Below are 19,850 nucleotides of genomic sequence, written 5' to 3' on the forward strand. Positions count from 1 at the left end.
CAGGGAGAGGACCTGACCGTACAAGCAAAGCGGAAAGAAAATGGCGGCCGTGGCTGCGGAGCCAGGAGCTGCTGCGGCATCAACAACAACAGCGGGGAACAGTGGTGATTTCGAACCGGAACCGGTGCCGGAGGCCAAAATCGACTTCGATGCGACGCAGGAGTACGCACCAGTAATGGACCATGTTCACCAACTCAAGGATGGGGATGCAGTTCAGGAATGCAACCAGGTCCAAATGGAGCTAGTGAGCAGGCCAGACCTAGAAGCAGCGGGAAAAGCCCTCGCTGCTAGTGCAGAGGATGAACAGATCGAGGCAGGCTGTCTTGGGGTCGGTGTAGAAAAAACGGAGAACCATGCTCTCGAGGGCTTTGGTTCCAAATACACCATGTCGCGAGCGGAACGTTTGAAACAGTTTTTTTCGCCGAATGTTGAACCTGCAAACGAGGTCAGTAAGCACGAGCCCTACGCCTGCCTTCAGAATAGCCCCATCTCCGATTCACAGCCATCGGTGGTCTTTTTGCATTCGTTCCCTGCGCAACCTGTGGCTACGGAGGCTGGGCTGTCGTTAGCAGAACCAGCAGAACCCATTATAGATTACGATAAGAACCCAGAATTAACCCAACCTACTAATATCGAGTGTGACTATAGAGCTTTAATTAAACCGTCTCACGAGGCTGAACTGGATCCCGAACCCGCAGATGAATTTCCTTCTGTCTCCGAGTACAAGAATGACGACTCCTCAGAAGCTGCTTCGCTTGAACGTCCCCAGTCCATAGACCACGTCGACTTTCTACCAATTCTAGAGAGGGAAACAGTCCTTGGGACACCCATGGAGGCTGGTTACATGTGTGACTTTTCGAGCATAACAACCCAGAACATTCCGGGACCCGAGGTTCCTCTAATGCCAGTGGACCAGGTACCCTCCTCGGCAGAACTTGGAGACTCGTGCTCACCACAGAGGTTCGAAACGAATTTCAATGAAAGCGATCCAGTATCGAAAGCCTCTCCCCCTGTGTCTGGTGCTGAAACTGAGGAGCTACAGCCTGAGTCTGTGCACAACCTGATACCTGGGTCTGAGGTTCGAGTATCTCTGGATCACATAATCGACGACGCACTGGTGGTGTCCTTTCAGTTAGGCAAGAAAATCTTCTCCGGGGTTCTGATGGACCTATCTAAAAGGTATATTATGATCCTTCTCAGAAATGTCTCTTCAGTCATGTTTTTCTAGCTATGTCACTTCCTGTCACTTTTCTGTTCTTAAGTTTAGGTCTACACCTGGAATCATATCACTCTGTTTTGTTTACTACTGACATCCATGGTGCGTACAATGTACACTCCTGAAATATGTGGTGTGTCTACATTCCTAACTTGTGCTTTGCAAACCCACGTCCCATCTTCCTAACCTTAACAGACACAGTTTTCTACTCTTGCCACAGGGCGAGGGGTCAAGCTACCATGTGACCTCTATAGGTTGACAACCAAGTCACAAAAATACAGAGAGTAACTGCTCTTATCCTCAATTATCTGGGCTGTGCTTTCGGTTTTTAGTCTTTTCAGTTTACAAAACTCATCTTGGTTTTATTTACAAAAAAAAGTCCAGTTATATCAGAGGTCAACTGGAGAGGAGGATCACATGAACAGTCTATAGTGTAAGGTCAGTCTTATGCATTTCCATACAGGATTTACCCACGTGTTTTACCCAAAAGGCCCAGAGACTTTTCTGTTTCCAATTACGTGAGCCGGCACCCGTGCCTCAATGGGGTGCCTCAATGGGCCATGGCTCCGGCAGCCCTGCTCTCACTTGGGGCCAAAGCCAGGCCACTGGTACTTTTCAGCTGTCATTTTACATAACAATGGCTAACCGTGAACCTTTAACACCTTCACACAAACCAACACTTTTTTTTATTATTCAGAGGTTGTTGATTCTGCTTTTCACCAGTCCTCACTGTCAGCCCCAGCTATGTAAACAATGCCCCTAGTATATCATAAGGGTGTATACACTAGTGTAACACTGGGGTTACAGTCGAAAAGCAGCATTGGAGAATGGTGCAGTCGGTAGAGTAGAACTATGCTACTTTACCCCCCCCCCCCCCCCCCCCCCCCTCCCCTCCCTCGGTGTCTGTCTTATTTTCCTCTTTGTAATTTATCACCCGCCTCATCAACACCTTCCCCCCCCCCCCACACACACTTCTCTCTCTCACTTATCAGCTGCAGATCTATATTTAGGGTCATCATTAAACTTTCTTATTTTTGCCTGGGGCCTATGTAAATTATCCTTATTTGGTTAAGAAAAGGTGCCATCTGCACTCACAAACTTTACTAAACTATCAGAGGAAATCAACACTTTGTGGTGTTTCCCTTCACAAGCGGCTCTTTGTGGAGTTGTTCTTTAGATGTTCATATCATTTCAGGGTATCTTCATATCATTTCAGGATATCTTCATATCATTTCAGGATATCTTCATATCATTTCAGGGTATAATATCAGGATATCTTCATATCATTTCAGGATATCTTCATATCATTTCAGGGTATCTTCATATCATTTCAGGATATCTTCATATCATTTCAGGATATCTTCATATCATTTCAGGGTATAATATCAGGATATCTTCATATCATTTCAGGATATCTTCATATCATTTCAGGATATCTTCATATCATTTCAGGATATCTTCATATCATTTCAGGATATCTTCATATCATTTCAGGATATCTTCATATCATTTCAGGGTATCTTCATATCATTTCAGGGTATAATATCAGGATATCTTCATATCATTTCAGGATATCTTCATATCATTTCAGGATATCTTCATATCATTTCAGGATATCTTCATATCATTTCAGGATATCTTCATATCATTTCAGGGTATAATATCAGGATATCTTCATATCATTTCAGGATATCTTCATATCATTTCAGGGTATAATATCAGGATATCTTCATATCATTTCACGATATCTTCATATTATTTCAGGGTATAATATCAGGATATCTTCATATCCTGATATGCTATGAAGATATCCTGATATTATATCCTGAAATGATATGAATATATCCTGATATTATACCCAGAATTGATAGCTTCATATAATTTCAGGATAGCTTCATATCATTTCAGAGTATAATATCAGGATATGTTAATTTCTGGTGTTATATCGTGTAGACCAAGGCTATTAATATAGTCTATCAATACATGGAATAATATATGCTATAACTTGGGAAGCCACATTAGTTTAAATTGCTATGATAAGATCCTGAGCAGTGGTCATCTCAAAGACAATGGTCAGTTCATTGCAATGACAAGATGGAGGCCACTAAAACCTCAGGGTTTCCTTTTCCAATCTTACAACACTGTAGATAATCAGCACCCTCTACAAACAAAATACTTTAAAAAAAAAATCCTTATTATTGAGTCTAAGCAGAGATCTGTATATAATGACAAGATGATTATGTCTCCGCCTTAACAATAGGAGTCGTTGTCCTAAAGAGGGGAAGCCAGGCAACATAGAAACTCATTGGGCTTATTTTGGATAGATTTTGGTGAGAGTTAAACCTCTTGTTTCGCATTTTCCTCTCTAGTTTAAGGAATCGGTTTATGGCTTTTGTTTTCCAAAAGTCCCCTGAGTGCAGGCCTTGTGCCTGTGATTGGCCAGAGTGTGTTCCATAACATAGGTCATTAGAGAACGACCTATATAGATTATTTTTAGGGCCAATACCGATTTTCAATTTTTTTGATTCTACTGCTACGATTGGATAGAGTTAGGCTGTGACTCCACTTCCTTTCACATCCCTCCATCGCTCATATCACTTGGTGCTGTTTACTGCTACTATGAGAACTATCTCAATGGCGATGACATTTGCTACAAAGTCATAATGTGCATAATATCTAACGAGAGCGAGGCTAGGGAAAAAATATCACGTGACGATGCAAGGTCTGTTCGAAGGACTCATATCTGAGAAGTGAGAATGGACGGAAGACACATTTCAGTTGAAGTCATTCAGTTGTACAACTGACCAGGTATCCCCCCTTTCATTCAGTTGGACAACTGACCAGGTATCCCCCCTTTCATTCAGTTGGACAACTGACCAGGTATCCCCCCTTTCATTCAGTTGTACAACTGACCAGGTATCCCCCTTTCATTCAGTTGGACAACTGACCAGGTATCCCCCCTTTCATTCAGTTGTACAACTGACCAGGTATCCCCCTTTCATTCAGTTGGACAACTGACCAGGTATCCCCCCTTTCATTCAGTTGTACAACTGACCAGGTATCCCCCTTTCATTCAGTTGTACAACTGACCAGGTATCCCCCTTTCATTCAGTTGTACAACTGACCAGGTATCCCCCTTTCATTCAGTTGTACAACTGACTAGGTATCCCCCCTTTCATTCAGTTGGACAACAGATTTATTGGTCCATAAACATGCAGGAAGATTTTTAGCTAGCTAAACCCATTGGCAACTTATATTTAGGTATTTTAAAACACTTGCTTCTTTCCCTATTATGACAATGATCTAATCCGACTGTCAAATGTCAGTTTACGGATACAATTGCCTGTTGGTCAAATCAACACACCAGTAAATAGCTAATGGCCCATTGCCGAAAATGGTGCATGTTCAAAATGATTATTAAGAACAAATTCTTATTTATAATGACGGCCTACCGGGGAACAGTGGGTTAACTGCCTTGTTCAGGGGCAGAACGACAGATTTTTACCATGTCAGCTCAGGGATTCGACCCAGCAACCTTTCGGTTACTGGCCCAACACTCTTAAGCACTAGGCTACCTGCCGCCTACCAAGAGAAGGCCCGATAGACTAGAAAAGGCCAATATCGGCTCGATATATCGGCTTGGCCGATTATCGGTCTTTCTCTACAGATCATATGTGGCGTTGTTTCCTCCATTGGATGTGTGCTCAAACGACTGTCGGTTTGAACTATAGACCTAGGCCCGGTTCCCCAAAAGCATCTTAAGGCTAAGTTCATCGTTAGAATCATCAATGGTTCTAAAGATGCATTTTGGGAAACCGGGCCCTGGAACATTCCATATTCTACTTAAACACTTATCTGAAACATCAGACAAAAATCTGTATTTCGGATGATGGTGGAAATTCCACCCACCTATCACGACACTATGATATATTGCATCCAATAGTGATGGGGATCGATAGTTACATATCGCAATATTATTGTTGGGCCAGTAACCAGCAGGTAGCCTAGTGGTTAGAGTGTTGGGCCAGTAACCAGCAGGTAGCCTAGTGGTTAGAGTGTTGGGCCAGTAACCAGCAGCTAGCCTAGTGGTTAGAGTGTTGGGCCAGTAACCAGCAGCTAGCCTAGTGGTTAGAGTGTTGGGCCAGTAACCAGCAGGTAGCCTAGTGGTTAGAGTGTTGGGCCAGTAACCAGCAGCTAGCCTAGTGGTTAGAGTGTTGGGCCAGTAACCAGCAGCTAGCCTAGTGGTTAGAGTGTTGGGCCAGTAACCAGCAGCTAGCCTAGTGGTTAGAGTGTTGGGCCAGTAACCAGCAGGTAGCCTAGTGGTTAGAGTGTTGGGCCAGTAACCAGCAGGTAGCCTAGTGGTTAGAGTGTTGGGCCAGTAACCAGCAGGTAGCCTAGTGTTTAGAGTGTTGGGCCAGTAACCAGCAGGTAGCCTAGTGGTTAGAGTGTTGGGCCAGTAACCAGCAGGTAGCCTAGTGGTTAGAGTGTTGGGCCAGTAACCAGCAGCTAGCCTAGTGGTTAGAGTGTTGGACCAGTAACCAGCAGCTAGCCTAGTGGTTAGAGTGTTGGGCCAGTAACCAGCAGCTAGCCTAGTGGTTAGAGTGTTGGGCCAGTAACCAGCAGCTAGCCTAGTGGTTAGAGTGTTGGGCCAGTAACCAGCAGGTAGCCTAGTGGTTAGAGTGTTGGGCCAGTAACCAGCAGCTAGCCTAGTGGTTAGAGTGTTGGGCCAGTAACCAGCAGCTAGCCTAGTGGTTAGAGTGTTGGGCCAGTAACCAGCAGCTAGCCTAGTGGTTAGAGTGTTGGGCCAGTAACCAGCAGGTAGCCTAGTGGTTAGAGTGTTGGGCCAGTAACCAGCAGGTAGCCTAGTGGTTAGAGTGTTGGGCCAGTAACCAGCAGGTAGCCTAGTGTTTAGAGTGTTGGGCCAGTAACCAGCAGGTAGCCTAGTGGTTAGAGTGTTGGGCCAGTAACCAGCAGGTAGCCTAGTGGTTAGAGTGTTGGGCCAGTAACCAGCAGCTAGCCTAGTGGTTAGAGTGTTGGACTAGTAACCAGCAGGTAGCCTAGTGGTTAGAGTGTTGGGCCAGTAACCAGCAGGTAGCCTAGTGGTTAGAGTGTTGGGCCAGTAACCAGCAGCTAGCCTAGTGGTTAGAGTGTTGGGCCAGTAACCAGCAGGTAGCCTAGTGGTTAGAGTGTTGGGCCAGTAACCAGCAGGTAGCCTAGTGGTTAGAGTGTTGGGCCAGTAACCAGCAGCTAGCCTAGTGGTTAGAGTGTTGGGCCAGTAACCAGCAGCTAGCCTAGTGGTTAGAGTGTTGGGCCAGTAACCAGCAGCTAGCCTAGTGGTTAGAGTGTTGGGCCAGTAACCAGCAGGTATCCTAGTGGTTAGAGTGTTGGGCCAGTAACCAGCAGGTAGCCTAGTGTTTAGAGTGTTGGGCCAGTAACCAGCAGGTAGCCTAGTGGTTAGAGTGTTGGGCCAGTAACCAGCAGGTAGCCTAGTGGTTAGAGTGTTGGGCCAGTAACCAGCAGCTAGCCTAGTGGTTAGAGTGTTGGACTAGTAACCAGCAGGTAGCCTAGTGGTTAGAGTGTTGGGCCAGTAACCAGCAGGTAGCCTAGTGGTTAGAGTGTTGGGCCAGTAACCAGCAGCTAGCCTAGTGGTTAGAGTGTTGGGCCAGTAACCAGCAGCTAGCCTAGTGGTTAGAGTGTTGGGCCAGTAACCAGCAGGTAGCCTAGTGGTTAGAGTGTTGGGCCAGTAACCAGCAGGTAGCCTAGTGGTTAGAGTGTTGGGCCAGTAACTGAAAGGTCGCTGGATCGAATCCCTGAGCTGATAAGGTAAAAATCTGTCGTTCTGCCTCTGAGCAAGGCAGGTAAACACACTGTTCCCCAGGCGCCGAAGACGTGAATGTCGATTAGGGCAGCCCCCCGCACCTCTCTGATTCAGAGGGGTTGAGTTAATTGTGGAAGATGCATTCAGTTGTACAACTGACTAGGTACCTCCCTTTCCCTAACTAGTGCTAGTCGGCTGTACCTGCGCCAAAACCCCAGTATATTTCATCCTATAGCTTGTTCTCCATCTTTTTAAAGCCAACATATTTTCAATATTTTTATTTCAATTACTGATCAAAACTAATTTTCTCAGCGCAAATATATAGTGAGCAATATGTTTGAAACATCAGATCGCAATACACAGAATGGTGAGAATCACTATACATATAGAATGGTGAGAATCACAACACATATAGAATGGTGAGAATCACAACACATAGAATGGTGAGAATCACAACACATATAGAATGGTGAGAATCACAACACATATAGAATGGTGAGAATCACAACACGTATAGAATGGTGAGAATCACAATACATATAGAATGGTGAGAATGGTGAGAATCACAACACATATAGAATGGTGAGAATCACAACACATATAGAATGGTGAGAATTACAATACATATTGAATGGTGAGAATCACAACACATATAGAATGGTGAGAATCACAACACATATAGAATGGTGAGAATCACAACACATATAGAATGGTGAGAATCACAACACGTATAGAATGGTGAGAATCACAACACATATAGAATGGTGAGAATCACAACACGTATAGAATGGTGAGAATCACAATACATATAGAATAGTGAGAATCACAATACATATAGAATGGTGAGAATGGTGATAATATGGTGAGGTCCCTGGCCATTCCCTGCCCTATACTATCCAAATAAGCCTATTTCAGATCTAGGGGTAGAATCTGTTTCTTGACCAAGCCATATTTTTGTCTAGCATCCCTTGATAAGGAAAGAGAAGATGGTGGTTGCGTGACAATGAAAGGTGTTGGTTGATAAGGAGGCTGCTGTGAGGGAAAGCAAAGGCAGTGGCAAGGAACTGGCATGCTCCCCTGTTCATGGCTGTTTCATTAGTTGTGATCAGTCTTCCTAATCCTTGTGCAATTTTACACTTCGTGTCGGCTGTCACCGAGGAATCTGCATCTTTCCGCGGTTTCAAGGATGTTTTTAAGTAGGAACGGATGGGCTCATGGCCAGATTAATGCAAGGATGGATGTACTTGCTTTATGTAACTGCCAGGGAAGCAATTAGTTTCAACTTGACACATCCTTCTGGTTTAGAGAGATTGAATGTTTGTATGTAGCCTTCAGTGCAGTAATTATGTACAAGCATCCCAACCCTCCACGTTTAATGTTATGCTCTGAAAAAGGCCGTCGCCTACCACATTGTCCAGTTACATTTTCAGTTTCCATGATGGCTCAGTGCAGTCCAGGCCTCGTCAAGGTGACTTCTGAGGAATCCTTTTCCCCTATTCTATTAGAGAATATTCTCTATCTATCCTGTGCAGACTGTTCCACACCTTGACCCAGTGCTGTGATGTTTTATTCCTAGTCATCTGGTGTTAGCTAAAACACCATGGGCCATCATTTCTGCTCTGCTGGGGGGAAAAAAATATTTTCAGCCCTGATCCTCCATCCTCAACTTCAATCTTGGCTGGTGGCGTTTCATACCGTCTCCTCGCCTATGTAAACAATGCACAATCTCTCTTCAAATTAGAGAAATTACATTCTCCTTGGCCTAAATTATATCATTATAATTAGTGGTTGCTGTGACTGCAATTGGATCCGTTACTGAAGTTGCCCTCACCCATGAATGGCAAGTGCATTGAAAAGCAACACTTCTCGGCATACGTTTACTCTCCCATTTGTATAGTCATGTTTTGCCGTCGCGTTGCATTAATTTACAAGATGCTCATGTAGACATGATTAGAGGTCGACCGATTAATTGGAATGGCCGATTAATTAGGGCCGATTTCAAGTTTTCATAACAATTGGAAATCGGTATTTTTGGGCGCTGATTTGCCAATTTTCTTACATTTTTATTTTATTTTTGTAAAAAAAATAAAAAACTTTATTTAACTAGGCATGTCAGTTAAGAACACATTCTTATTTTCAATGACGGCCGAGGAAAGGTGGGTTAACTGCCTCGTTCAGGGGCAGAAAGACCGATTTTCACCATGTCAGCTCGGGGGATTTAATCTTGCAACCTTACAGTTAACTAGTCCAACGCATCTTGCAACCTTACAGTTAACTAGTCCAACGCAATAACGACCTGCCTCTCTCTCGTTGCACTCCACAAGGAGACTGACTGCCTGTTACGCGAATGCAGTAAGCCAAGGTAAGTTGCTAGCTAGCATTAAACTTATCTTATAACAATCAATCATAATCACTAGTTAACTACACATGGTTGATGATATTACTAGATATTATCTAGCGTGTCCTGCGTTGCATATAATCTGACTGAGCATACAAGTATCTAAGTATCTGACTGAGCGGTGGTAGGCAGAATCAGGCGCGTAAACATTCATTCAAACAGCACTTTTGTGCGTTTTGCCAGCAGCTCTTCGTTGTGCGTCAAGCATTGCGCTGTTTATGACTTCAAGCCTATCAGCTCCCGAGATGAGGCTGGTGCAACCGAAGTGAAATGGCTAGCTAGATAGCGTGCGCTAATAGCATTTCAAACGTCACTCGCTCTGAGCCTTCTAGTAGTTGTTCCCCTTGCTCTGCATGGGTAATACTGCTTCAATGGTGGCTGTTGTCGTTGTGTTGCTGATTCGAGCCCAGGGAGGAGCGAGGAGAGGGACGGAAGCTATACTGTTACACTGGCAATACTAAAGCGCCTATAAGAACATCCAATAGTCAAAGGTATATGAAATACAAATGGTATAGAGAGAAATAGTCCTATAATTCCTATAATAACTACAACCTAAAACTTCTTACCTGGGAATTTTGAAGACTCATGTTAAAAGGAACCACCAGCTTTCACATGTTCTCATGTTCTGAGCAAGGAACTGAAATGTTAGCTTTCTTACATGGCACATATTGCACTTTTACGTTCTTCTCCAACACTTTGTTTTTGCATTATTTAAACCAAATTGAACATGTTTCATTATTTACTTGAGGCTAAATTGATTTTATTGATGTATTATATTAAGTTAAAATAAGTGTTCATTCAGTATTGTTGTAATTGTCATTATTACAAATAAAAGAACAAATTAAATCGTCCGATTAATCGGCATCGGCTTTTTTGGTCCTCCAATAATCGGTATCGGTGTTTTAAAAATCATAATCGGTCGACCTCTAGACATGGCATAAGGAAATGGGTTGGTATTGGACAATTTGTTTTGAGTGCTTTGAGCTTTTTGTAATTTCAGCCAGTAGTTTTGAAAGTAGCTCACAAACCGAAACGGCCCCGAAAAATTGTGCTCAATTTTGTACAACGTCATCCATTTCGTATATATGTTACATACTGCAAAAATCTAATAAAAATCCCGAAATTTGTATGTTACAAATTCCAATTTGTACAATATGTTATGAATTTGTAAATGCGTAAGATCCCATTCAATCTCTTTTAAGGAAGAGTATAGATCCATTGTTTTGATCTACACCCGGCACAGCCAGAAGAGGACTGGCCACCCCCCAGAGCCGGGTTCCTCTCTAGGTTTCTACCTAGGTTCCTGCCTTTCTACATGCTTCTACATCTGCATTGCTTGCTGTTTGGGGTTTTAGGCTGGGTTTCTGTACAGCACTTTGTGACATCAGTTGATGTAAAAAGGGCTATATAAAATACATTTGGTTGATTCTCCATAGGGGAGGAAGGGTAGTTCAGTACAGACCCACTAAGAGGTAGGATATGACCCATCCGGCCTACAATCCTTTGTTCTTTCATCACCATAGCACATTCAGAGATCCATTTATAGCCGTTAATCCAAAAATAATGAATAGGTTTTAAACCAAAAAAAAACACTTTCTGTTTGTCATAGATTGATAATATATGAGATGAAAGGCAGGTTCCTAACGAGTTCAGGATGCCACGCTAGTGCTCTGTGAGATGTTCACAGCGATGGGGACAGATGTTTTGATCAAGAGGGACCTTTCAAGAATAAACACATTTTCTCTACCGCTAAACATACAAATATGTATTTTACTGTTATAAGGAAGGTAAATTCTTCAAGTTAGTGGTTTTATAATTTGATTATACTATATTTAGAAAGCATATAAGTCATTTCAAGCCTTATTCATCCAGTTTTGTTGACTAGGAAATGCGGTGTATAAAATATTTCAGATTTTTATCGTATTTGTCCTCAAAGGTGACTACACCTCAGCCATGTATAACTATTTTGACCAGAAAGGTGAGATTTTAACCTTTCTTGGAGTGTGCAACATTACTAGCTATTGTTTATGGTCTTCTCATGATAAATAACTACTTTCGGGGATTACGTAGATTACATGGAGTTACATTTAAGTGATTTTAAGACTTCATTGTTACTGACTCACTTTCTATTTTTAATGAATAAAGTTGGAGGGAAGTTTAGCATTAATATTGTAAACAAAGCTTGGTTTCCTGCTGTGTTTTCAGGGCCTTGTAGTTACCTACGGTGGTTTTGTGTTTGTCTGTGGGAACTCCTTTGATCTCATGCAACACACATTTAGTGTGCCGCTGTTCTTCACAGCACTCTTTTTATGTCTGAAACTTTACTCCTTGCATGTTCAGGATTTAATGGCTTTAGATGTATGTACTAAATGTACCTATGTAGGCCTGAAATTATTAGAAATGTCTTGAATTAGCATGAAATGTCAGAAATACAAGAAACACTCAAAAGAAACAAAGCCAATGAATGATATGAGTTATTTTGTTGTTGTTGTTGTGGTTGAGTTATCCACAGTTTCTAAATCCTCTCAACTTTCTATTCTCAGGTTTGGACCCTATGGAATTCCAATCACTCTGTTCCCGGAGAGAGAATACAAGGATACACCCGAACCTATGCAGCTAAAGATGGAACAACACCAGCCAGAGACCGAGAATGTGGAAAAGCCAGTCCAGGAAAACCCTGATGGCCAAGTTGCCACAGTGCCCGAACCAAACCCTGACCCCCAGACTAACCCATGGACTTCAAAACCTCCCCCACTGTTTCAGGAAGGCGCCCCTTACCCTCCCCCTTTATTCATCAGGGACACCTACAACCAGTCGATACCTCAGCCGCCTCCCCGCAAGATCAGGCGGCCCAAGCGCAGGCTGTACCGCGAGGAGCCCACCTCCATCATGAACGCCATCAAGTTGCGGCCCCGTCAGGTGCTCTGTGACAAGTGCAAGGGCGCTGTCACGACAGTGGACAAGAGGGAGCCGCGCAGAGGCCCCGTGTCGGACTCTAGGAGCGAGGATGCCAAGCGGAGACGCAACGACAGCGCTGTCAGCAAGCGGCCGCGCAACGACCCCCGCTCAGAGGAGAAGAGCCGTGCTGCTGAGGTGACCAAACGGCAGGTCTCCTCTTCTTCCTCCTCTCTGGGCCAGGTGAAGGGCGGAGCTGGAGGGAACAGGGTTCTGAGGGCGACCTCCACCACAACATCATCACCGCCGGTGAACAGCGGCTCCAGAGTCCAGCTCAATGCCAAGAAAGTGCTGCAGAGCAAAAATGTTGATCACTCCAAGGCCCGGGAGGTGCTGAAACTGGCCAAGGCCCAGAAGAGGCAGAGGGAGACTACGGTAATCACTGACAGCAGTGGCAACGCCAAGACGATGACGAGGGCAGCCGCCCTGCAGGAGGCCCACGCCCACCAGAAGGTCCACTTCACTCGGCGGCTGCAGCAGATCAGCGGGGTGGGACCAAGCAGTGCCACCCCTCTCCCACCCAGGCGGCTGCAGCAGATCAGCGGGGTGGGACCAAGCAGCGCCACCCCTCTGCCACCCAGGATGCGCATCAAGCCCCAAAGGTACCGTAATGAAGAGAACGACTCTTCTACATGTAAGCTGCCTTGCCTGGAGAAAGTGCCGGGAAGTGGCTGTTTGTCCCCTCCAAAGCCAGACGCGCCCCGCTGCACCCCCACATGCTCCTCCTCCTCCTCCTCCTCCTCCTCCTCCTGCTCCACAGGCCAGGCCGCTGCTGCTGAAAGCCAGGGCCCAGATAACGGGCCAGAACCTGAGGTTTGTCCTCAGCCCCAAGTGGAGCCCCCCACAGCCACGGAGCACGGTGACCCCAAGGCGGAGCCGGAGGAGCAGGAGGAGAGGCGGGAGACGCGTGGCAGCAAGGCTGGCAACCTTGTCGTTTTCATGAACCTTAACCCCGGCCAGCCGGACTCCTCTAATACCTCTATGTGCAGCGTTGATAGTGCAGACGACTTAAAGTCCTCAGACTCAGAGTGTAGCTCTACGGAGAGCTTTAACTTTCCCCCTCCCGGTCGCCCCTCGCCCCCCGTCCCCGGCACGTCCTCAGCAGTCGCTGACCCGTCGCCTGCCCCTACGGAAGAGAAAAAGCCCTGTAAATCTCAGAAAGTGTTTTCTAAAAATGTGTCTAAGTGTGTCTCTCTGGAGGGCAGGACCATTTGCGTAGGGGACATTGTTTGGGCCAAAATATATGGCTTTCCCTGGTGGCCAGCCCGCGTCTTAGGTATCCAGATCAGCCGTAAAGATAATGGGCTCTTAGTCAGGCAGGAGGCCCGTGTCGCCTGGTTCGGTTCACCCACCACCTCCTTCCTGGCTCTTGCACAGGTCGCCCCTTTTCTAGAAAGCTTCCAGTCACGCTTCGACAAGAAGAGAAAGGGCTTGTACCGTAAAGCCATCACAGAGGCCGCCAAGGCTGCCAAGCAGCTCACTCCCGAGGTTCGCGCCTTGCTTACACAATTCGAGACGTGAGGTGGTGTGCTTTGGGGGGAAAAGGAAAGGTAGGCAAAAATGGCACCCACTCCCCCCCCCCCCCCCCCTGCATCTCTCCCCTGCTCGTCACCTACAGGGCCCCCTCACCTTCCAGGGAGAAAGAAACTAAATATTTCAGGCCAGAACACAACCAGTAATCTTTTTTTTGTTGTTTTTTGTACGCTTGAAAAGGGACTGGATGGTATGGGGTTATGAACCTTGCTGGGTAAATAAGGATGGCAGTGTATTTTTACTTTATCAAGGATCACCTTTTCCAACCTGGTGGAAATCTGGTAATTGTATATTTTAGGAACATTTTTATTCACTGGTCAGTGATTTGGAATATTCTCCTTTTACTTCTTAAATTGAAGCCTTTAAATGTCACTCTTTGTGCAAAGAAACTTCCGTCATGTTTTAACACAAACGGGTTCACAGGTTGATCGATCGAGTTCCGCTGCCAATTGTCAAAATCTTAAGAGACAAAAGGGTATTTCTTTCAGTCTATGCAACAAACGGTTCAGTGTCAGATACTGTGAATGGAAAGATACAGGATCTGAGCAGGAGTAGATATTATGCATCCGTACGGGTGGAAGACATGCTGTAGCTGTGATGTGACCAGGAAATGGACACTTGTGGATTTGAAGAGAGAGCAGGCATAGGGGCTCATGTATCTGCTGTACCTCGGACATAGTCATAGCTGCCTGACTGTGGGAGCTGCCTGGCTGTGGGAGCTGCCTGGCTGTGGGAGCTGCCTGGCTGTGGGAGCTGCCTGGCTGTGGGAGCTGCCTGGCTGTGGGAGCTGCCTGCCAGGACTTTCCAGACAGTTGAGCCTTGGTAGTGAGGAGCCTTTAAGCCAGACATGCGAGCCGGGGTGGTGAGGAACCTTTAAGCCAGACAGGTGAGCCGGGGTGGTGAGGAACCTTTAAGCCAGACAGGTGAGCCAGGGTGGTGAGGAGCCTTTAAGCCAGACAGGCGAGCCGGGGTGGTGAGGAACCTTTAAGCCAGACAGGCGAGCCGGGGTGGTGAGGAACCTTTAAGCCAGACAGGTGAGCCGGGGTGGTGAGGAACCTTTAAGCCAGACAGGTGAGCCGGGGTGGTGAGGAACCTTTAAGCCAGACAGGTGAGCCGGGGTTGTGAGGAACCTTTAAGCCAGACAGGTGAGCCGGGGTAGTAAGGAACCTTTAAGCCAGACAGGCGAGCCGGGGTGGTGAGGAGCCTTTAAGCCAGACAGGTGAGCCGGGGTGGTGAGGAGCCTTTAAGCCAGACAGGTGAGCCGGGGTGGTGAGGAACCTTTAAGCCAGACAGGTGAGCCGGGGTGGTGAGGAGAGGAGGATGGTGTGCTGCTCCTCATCCCCTCTCAAAATAGAGATGGCTATTGATACAGTGCCCCCCCACCCCCACCCATATTTCTACAGTGCTACTACATACTCTAGTTCCCTTGACTCTCTTCTCAGCCTCCACACTCCTCCAGTCTCTGTTCTTCTATCTGACTGTGTCCTGTCTACCTAATGCTCTACTGAGTTATCCAAGACTGTTCTAGTCCTACTTCTCTAATCTTCCTAGCTAGCGCCTTGGTTTTTCATACATAAAATGATGCCCAGTTGTTTTAAAATCACTGATTTAATGAATTGTCTGCATCGGGACATTTTCAATAAACATTTAGTTGATGCAGCGAAAGCTTCCCATTCCAATGATATTGAGTCGACTAGCTTTGGCCGTGGGAAGCCATTTTAGTTACTCCTCACATAGACCGATGTGATATGGTAGCACGTTATATGGGAGTGACTATATTTTTTTGCCAGTTGTGTTAAACTTTTACTATGGGTTTGCCATATCTTGTTGATTTATTACGTTTTCCAGTGATTTCTCAGTTTCCGTTGTTAGACCCACCCACTTGACCCTAATTTGAAGTGGGAAATGTGTGTGGATTTTTATTTGGTGCGTCTGAACTTTATCTTCTATCACTTCCTTCACTGCTTGGCTAATCTCGTACGACTGTGAATCTTGATTTTATATATTATGTACAGTACAATCTGTATCAAATTATTTAGAGCTTTCATGATGATTCATGTTAAAGGGTTTTCTTTAGTGTGACTGAGGGGAGGGCGGGATGAGGCTATCCTGGCTGTGGGGGGGGGGGGGGGGGGGGGGGGGGGGGGTGACCTATCCTGCCTGAAAGGGGCGGGGGGGGGGGGGGGGTGAAGATGATCTGTTCTGTAATTATGGGTTCACTTCAGATTTGACCACTTCATCACAAAAATGATGAATTACATTTCCTAAATATGTTACTAGCCACTCTGACTAAATATGAAACGTACATACAGTAAAGACTAACATTGCCTCACTTTTGCCCTTTTGGCCCGAACAGGTAGAGATCAGATGCCTCTTGCTTGGTAGCACACACACTGACCTGACCATGGTTACAAGCAGAGACAAGTATGGTTATGACAGTTGGCTCTGTTTCTTTCTGACCTCTATCATCTGTTTGCAGATCAGAGAATGCTGTATAGGAGACAACAACAAAAAAACACGTTGAAAAGTAACATTTGATGAACACTTGTGTAAATGTTTTCTGCTGTTTTTTAAAAAGTATATAAATAAAATGTAAAGTTTAAAGAATCTGCCCTAAGTTGTCGTCATTTTAGTGCTCCTACTTCCATTAACACCTACAAATCCAATGACGTTTATAAGTTTTCAGTTTCACCTTGAAACAAGCTGTTATAAAGACATTGATGGTAATTTGGAATTCGAGATACTTCTATTGTCTCTTTTGCACCAAATGCGCGGGGCCTTTTATGTTGACAATGACCACGCCTTTTAAAATGGAGCTTGTGGTCTTTACATTAGCTGCGATTTTACGAAATAGCAGACCTGTATGAAAACACATTTGCCAGACAAGGCCTGGGGCTGTTAGCCAGACAAGGCCCCTTGTCTGTCACCTGGGGCTGTTAGCCAGTCAAGGCCCCTTGTCTGTCACCTGGGGCTGTTAGCCAGTCAAGGCCCTAGGTGTCACCTGGGGCTGTTAGCCAGACAAGGCCCCTGTCTGTCACCTGGGGCTGTTAGCCAGTCAAGGCCCTAGGTGTCACCTGGGGCTGTTAGCCAGACAAGGCCCTAGGTGTCACCTGGGGCTGTTAGCCAGACAAGGCCCCTGTCTGTCACCGGGGGCTGTTATATGAATGATAATGGGAGGAATATGGTAGAAAAATGTTGCGCAAAATCATTCCTTTTATTGAACAGAGTTTCTTACCTGCAAACAGATATAGGACCTATCTATCACCTGGTCAGACCATTACTACTGTTCCAACGGGCTGATAGGCCTTACAGTAATAATTGTCTGACTAGGCAATAATTTAATAGCTAGGTCACACAGAACAAATCAACTTTTATATGTCACATGCTTCGTAAACAACAGGTGTGGAACAACAGTGAAAGGCTTACTTACGGGCCCTTCCCAACAATGCAGAGAGAGACGTAATAATAATATACACAATGTAATGGTAACCTGGCTATATACACGGCGTACCAGTACTGAGTCGATGTGCAGGGGTACGAGTTAATGGAGGTAAATATGTACACAACCAGTCTTATGACTTGGAGGTAGAAGATGTTCAGGGTCCTGTTGGTTCCAGACTTGACGCATCGGTACCGCTTACCGTGCGGCAGCCGAGAGAACAGCATGACTGACACCGTTCTGGTACAGACGTCCTGCATGGCAGATCATTGACTTCATAGGCTATAATGGAAAAATAACCATTGCTAAAGTGCTGTCAGTCAGTGGATTGAAAGCAGTGATTTTGTAAATGAAATGGTACTGTGAAGTAACGTTTTTGGTTTTAAATCCAAAATTAAAAGAAAACCTATAACCTACAACCTTTAACTGTATGTTAAAGGAGAGGCATACACAACCTTACTTAAATAAAACAATCCACTCGGCAGCAGTCTAGGTTATCTGGCTTGAATCTCAAGGACATTTGAATATTCCGTTGGGTTAAATGCACGGCAGACCAGCAAACTGCTGAACCGTTTATGACCGAACACGATGACTCATTTGTGATGTCTATCTTGGTTTGCCACTGTCAGATACTTGCTAGGCTGAGACATCCGTACAGGACAACTCAGGTAGAGATCCCTCATTGTGATATACATGTGTTCTCGTGAGTCTGCACGTAAAGCCATTGTAGCGTGAACAATGTACCGTTTACTCAAAGGAGTACAAGGTTAATTCCCGAGTGCACTGGAGTCCCCTCAAAAACCTTGTGTTGTTGGCTGACTAATGACCTACAGTCCATATTCAATGCACATTTTAGTATTTGGATGAATGGCCGTCCTGCCAGGTACCATAGGATCGCCTTTTTCAATAATGTCTGTGCTTGGATTTTTTTTTTATGGCTATTGAATGTGCTTTCTGACGGCCAGATACAGCAAGAACGTCCTGTGATTTGGATGAAAAGGTCCCTGATGTGTCCATCTCTCTCTTCTCTTCCAGCGCTGCTACGCTGAAGGGCTGCTGACGGGGCCTTGACTCCTAACACCGCCATTGGTTGCAAGACTGTCGAACGGAAGGACGTGTCCAGAATTGATGGAGACACGTCATGGACATAATTTTTTATTTAAGTATCGGAAAGAAGGAACATTTATATATTTATAATGGAAAGCAGACCTATTCCTCCAGGCCTATCCATCTGATTTGTTTTGAGCAGGGCTGTCCATTTCCTCAAGAATGTGATCTTCGTTTGAGTGGAGACCTCTGCAATTAGACAAGCACACTGTTATTGGTGTCTATTACAGACGTTGTGACAGGACTTTGCAGGGTTTTTATAGTAGGTTGATCAGTGATCTTGAAATGCAAAGACAGAGAGAGCTTTGGGCCAGTAACAGGTCGCTTGTTCGAATCTCTTGAGGCGACTAGGTGAAAAATCTTATCGATGTGCCCTTGAGCAAGGCACTTAACCCGACGAATTGCTCCTGTAAGTCGCTCTGGATAAGAGCGTCTGCTAAATGACTAAAATGTAAATGTAAAAAAAGAAAGGAATAAAAACAATACTATGTAAGATAAAATAAAAAATGTAGTGCAATAAAGATTGCATGTGCTATGCTATTGCAGTGCAGTCGCAGAAAAATGGGTTTTGTTGTGCGGGAAAAATGATCTTTGTGTCTGTCTCTGCCACAACCATAAATTGGCTCCTGTTATTCCACAGTGAGCTACCAGCTGAGCTACAAGCAGCCTTAGGGCTCGATTCAATCCGTATAGCTGAAGTCCAGCATTTTATAACGCGCTGGAACATTGCTTTTACATTTCTATCACGCTCGTAGCGCAGCTCTTCACGGATCGAATTGAGCCCTGCTGAACACCTCCAAATGTCTAGAATGTTCCTGGGGAGCTGGAGTGTTTGCAGTACTTGAGGTGTGTCGTCTACAGTTGACAGTCAAATACAGGAAAACAAAGATGGGCCTCTATCACACTCAGTGTCGTGTGACTTCACACTCTTTCACCCTTCCCTTGGTTCTCTCCCCTTTATCCAGCTCAAAAAGGTTATGACATTAAAATGTGTGAATTTAAGAATTACATGTCATTTTCCTTGCCAGCTGTCCCTCCTCACTCTCTTTCTCTAGGGTCAAACCAACCTACATACAGTATTCATCTTCCTCCCCGAGTCCCCCCCGCCCCTCACATCAAGACACATAGGGCCAGTTGACTTGACCCCGGAGGCCATGATGTGATACAGGCCATATTGGGGATTCCAAAAGGGAAACAGTCAGTCAGGAGCAGCTGAAGAGAGCCACAGTGACTGAATCAGCGGTGGCTCATCTCTCTTTCTCGTGTACATATATATGCGTTTCAATACAATCAAATAGTTTACTTGACTAAACATACATACTGACTGGTGGTTGTGGGACATCCTGTTATTAATGTATCCGTATCTTAAAAATCAGTAAATTTG

The 19,850-nt window shown here is 45.2% G+C and overlaps 1 protein-coding gene across 2 annotated transcripts; it reads left to right on the forward strand.

The window, feature by feature from the left end:
- Positions 1 to 14: 14 nt before the first annotated feature.
- LOC110533387 (PWWP domain-containing protein 2A) lies at positions 15 to 19,849 on the forward strand. Of its 2 annotated transcripts, XM_036989642.1 has the most exons (3): positions 15 to 1,179; positions 11,976 to 13,937; positions 18,395 to 19,849. In XM_036989642.1, the coding sequence occupies exons 1-2, from the start codon at positions 41 to 43 to the stop codon at positions 13,906 to 13,908; spliced, it is 3,072 nt and encodes a 1,023-aa protein (XP_036845537.1). In that variant the 5' UTR covers positions 15 to 40; the 3' UTR covers positions 13,909 to 13,937; positions 18,395 to 19,849. The 2 variants fall into 2 exon arrangements, with proteins under 2 accessions (XP_036845537.1, XP_036845536.1); XM_036989641.1 differs by lacking the exon at positions 18,395 to 19,849 and having other exon boundaries at positions 11,976 to 16,531.
- Position 19,850: the final 1 nt, after the last annotated feature.

The sequence above is a fragment of the Oncorhynchus mykiss genome, chromosome 10 (genome assembly GCF_013265735.2).
Source record: "Oncorhynchus mykiss isolate Arlee chromosome 10, USDA_OmykA_1.1, whole genome shotgun sequence".
Lineage (NCBI taxonomy): Eukaryota > Metazoa > Chordata > Actinopteri > Salmoniformes > Salmonidae > Oncorhynchus > Oncorhynchus mykiss.

Bases quoted from the DNA above. Each gene is read 5' to 3' on its own strand.
- LOC110533387 (XM_036989642.1), top strand. From the start codon at position 41: ATGGCGGCCGTGGCTGCGGAGCCAGGAGCTGCTGCGGCATCAACAACA. The intron at 1,180-11,975 runs GTATATTATGAT...TTCTATTCTCAG, and splicing joins CTGATGGACCTATCTAAAAG to GTTTGGACCCTATGGAATTC.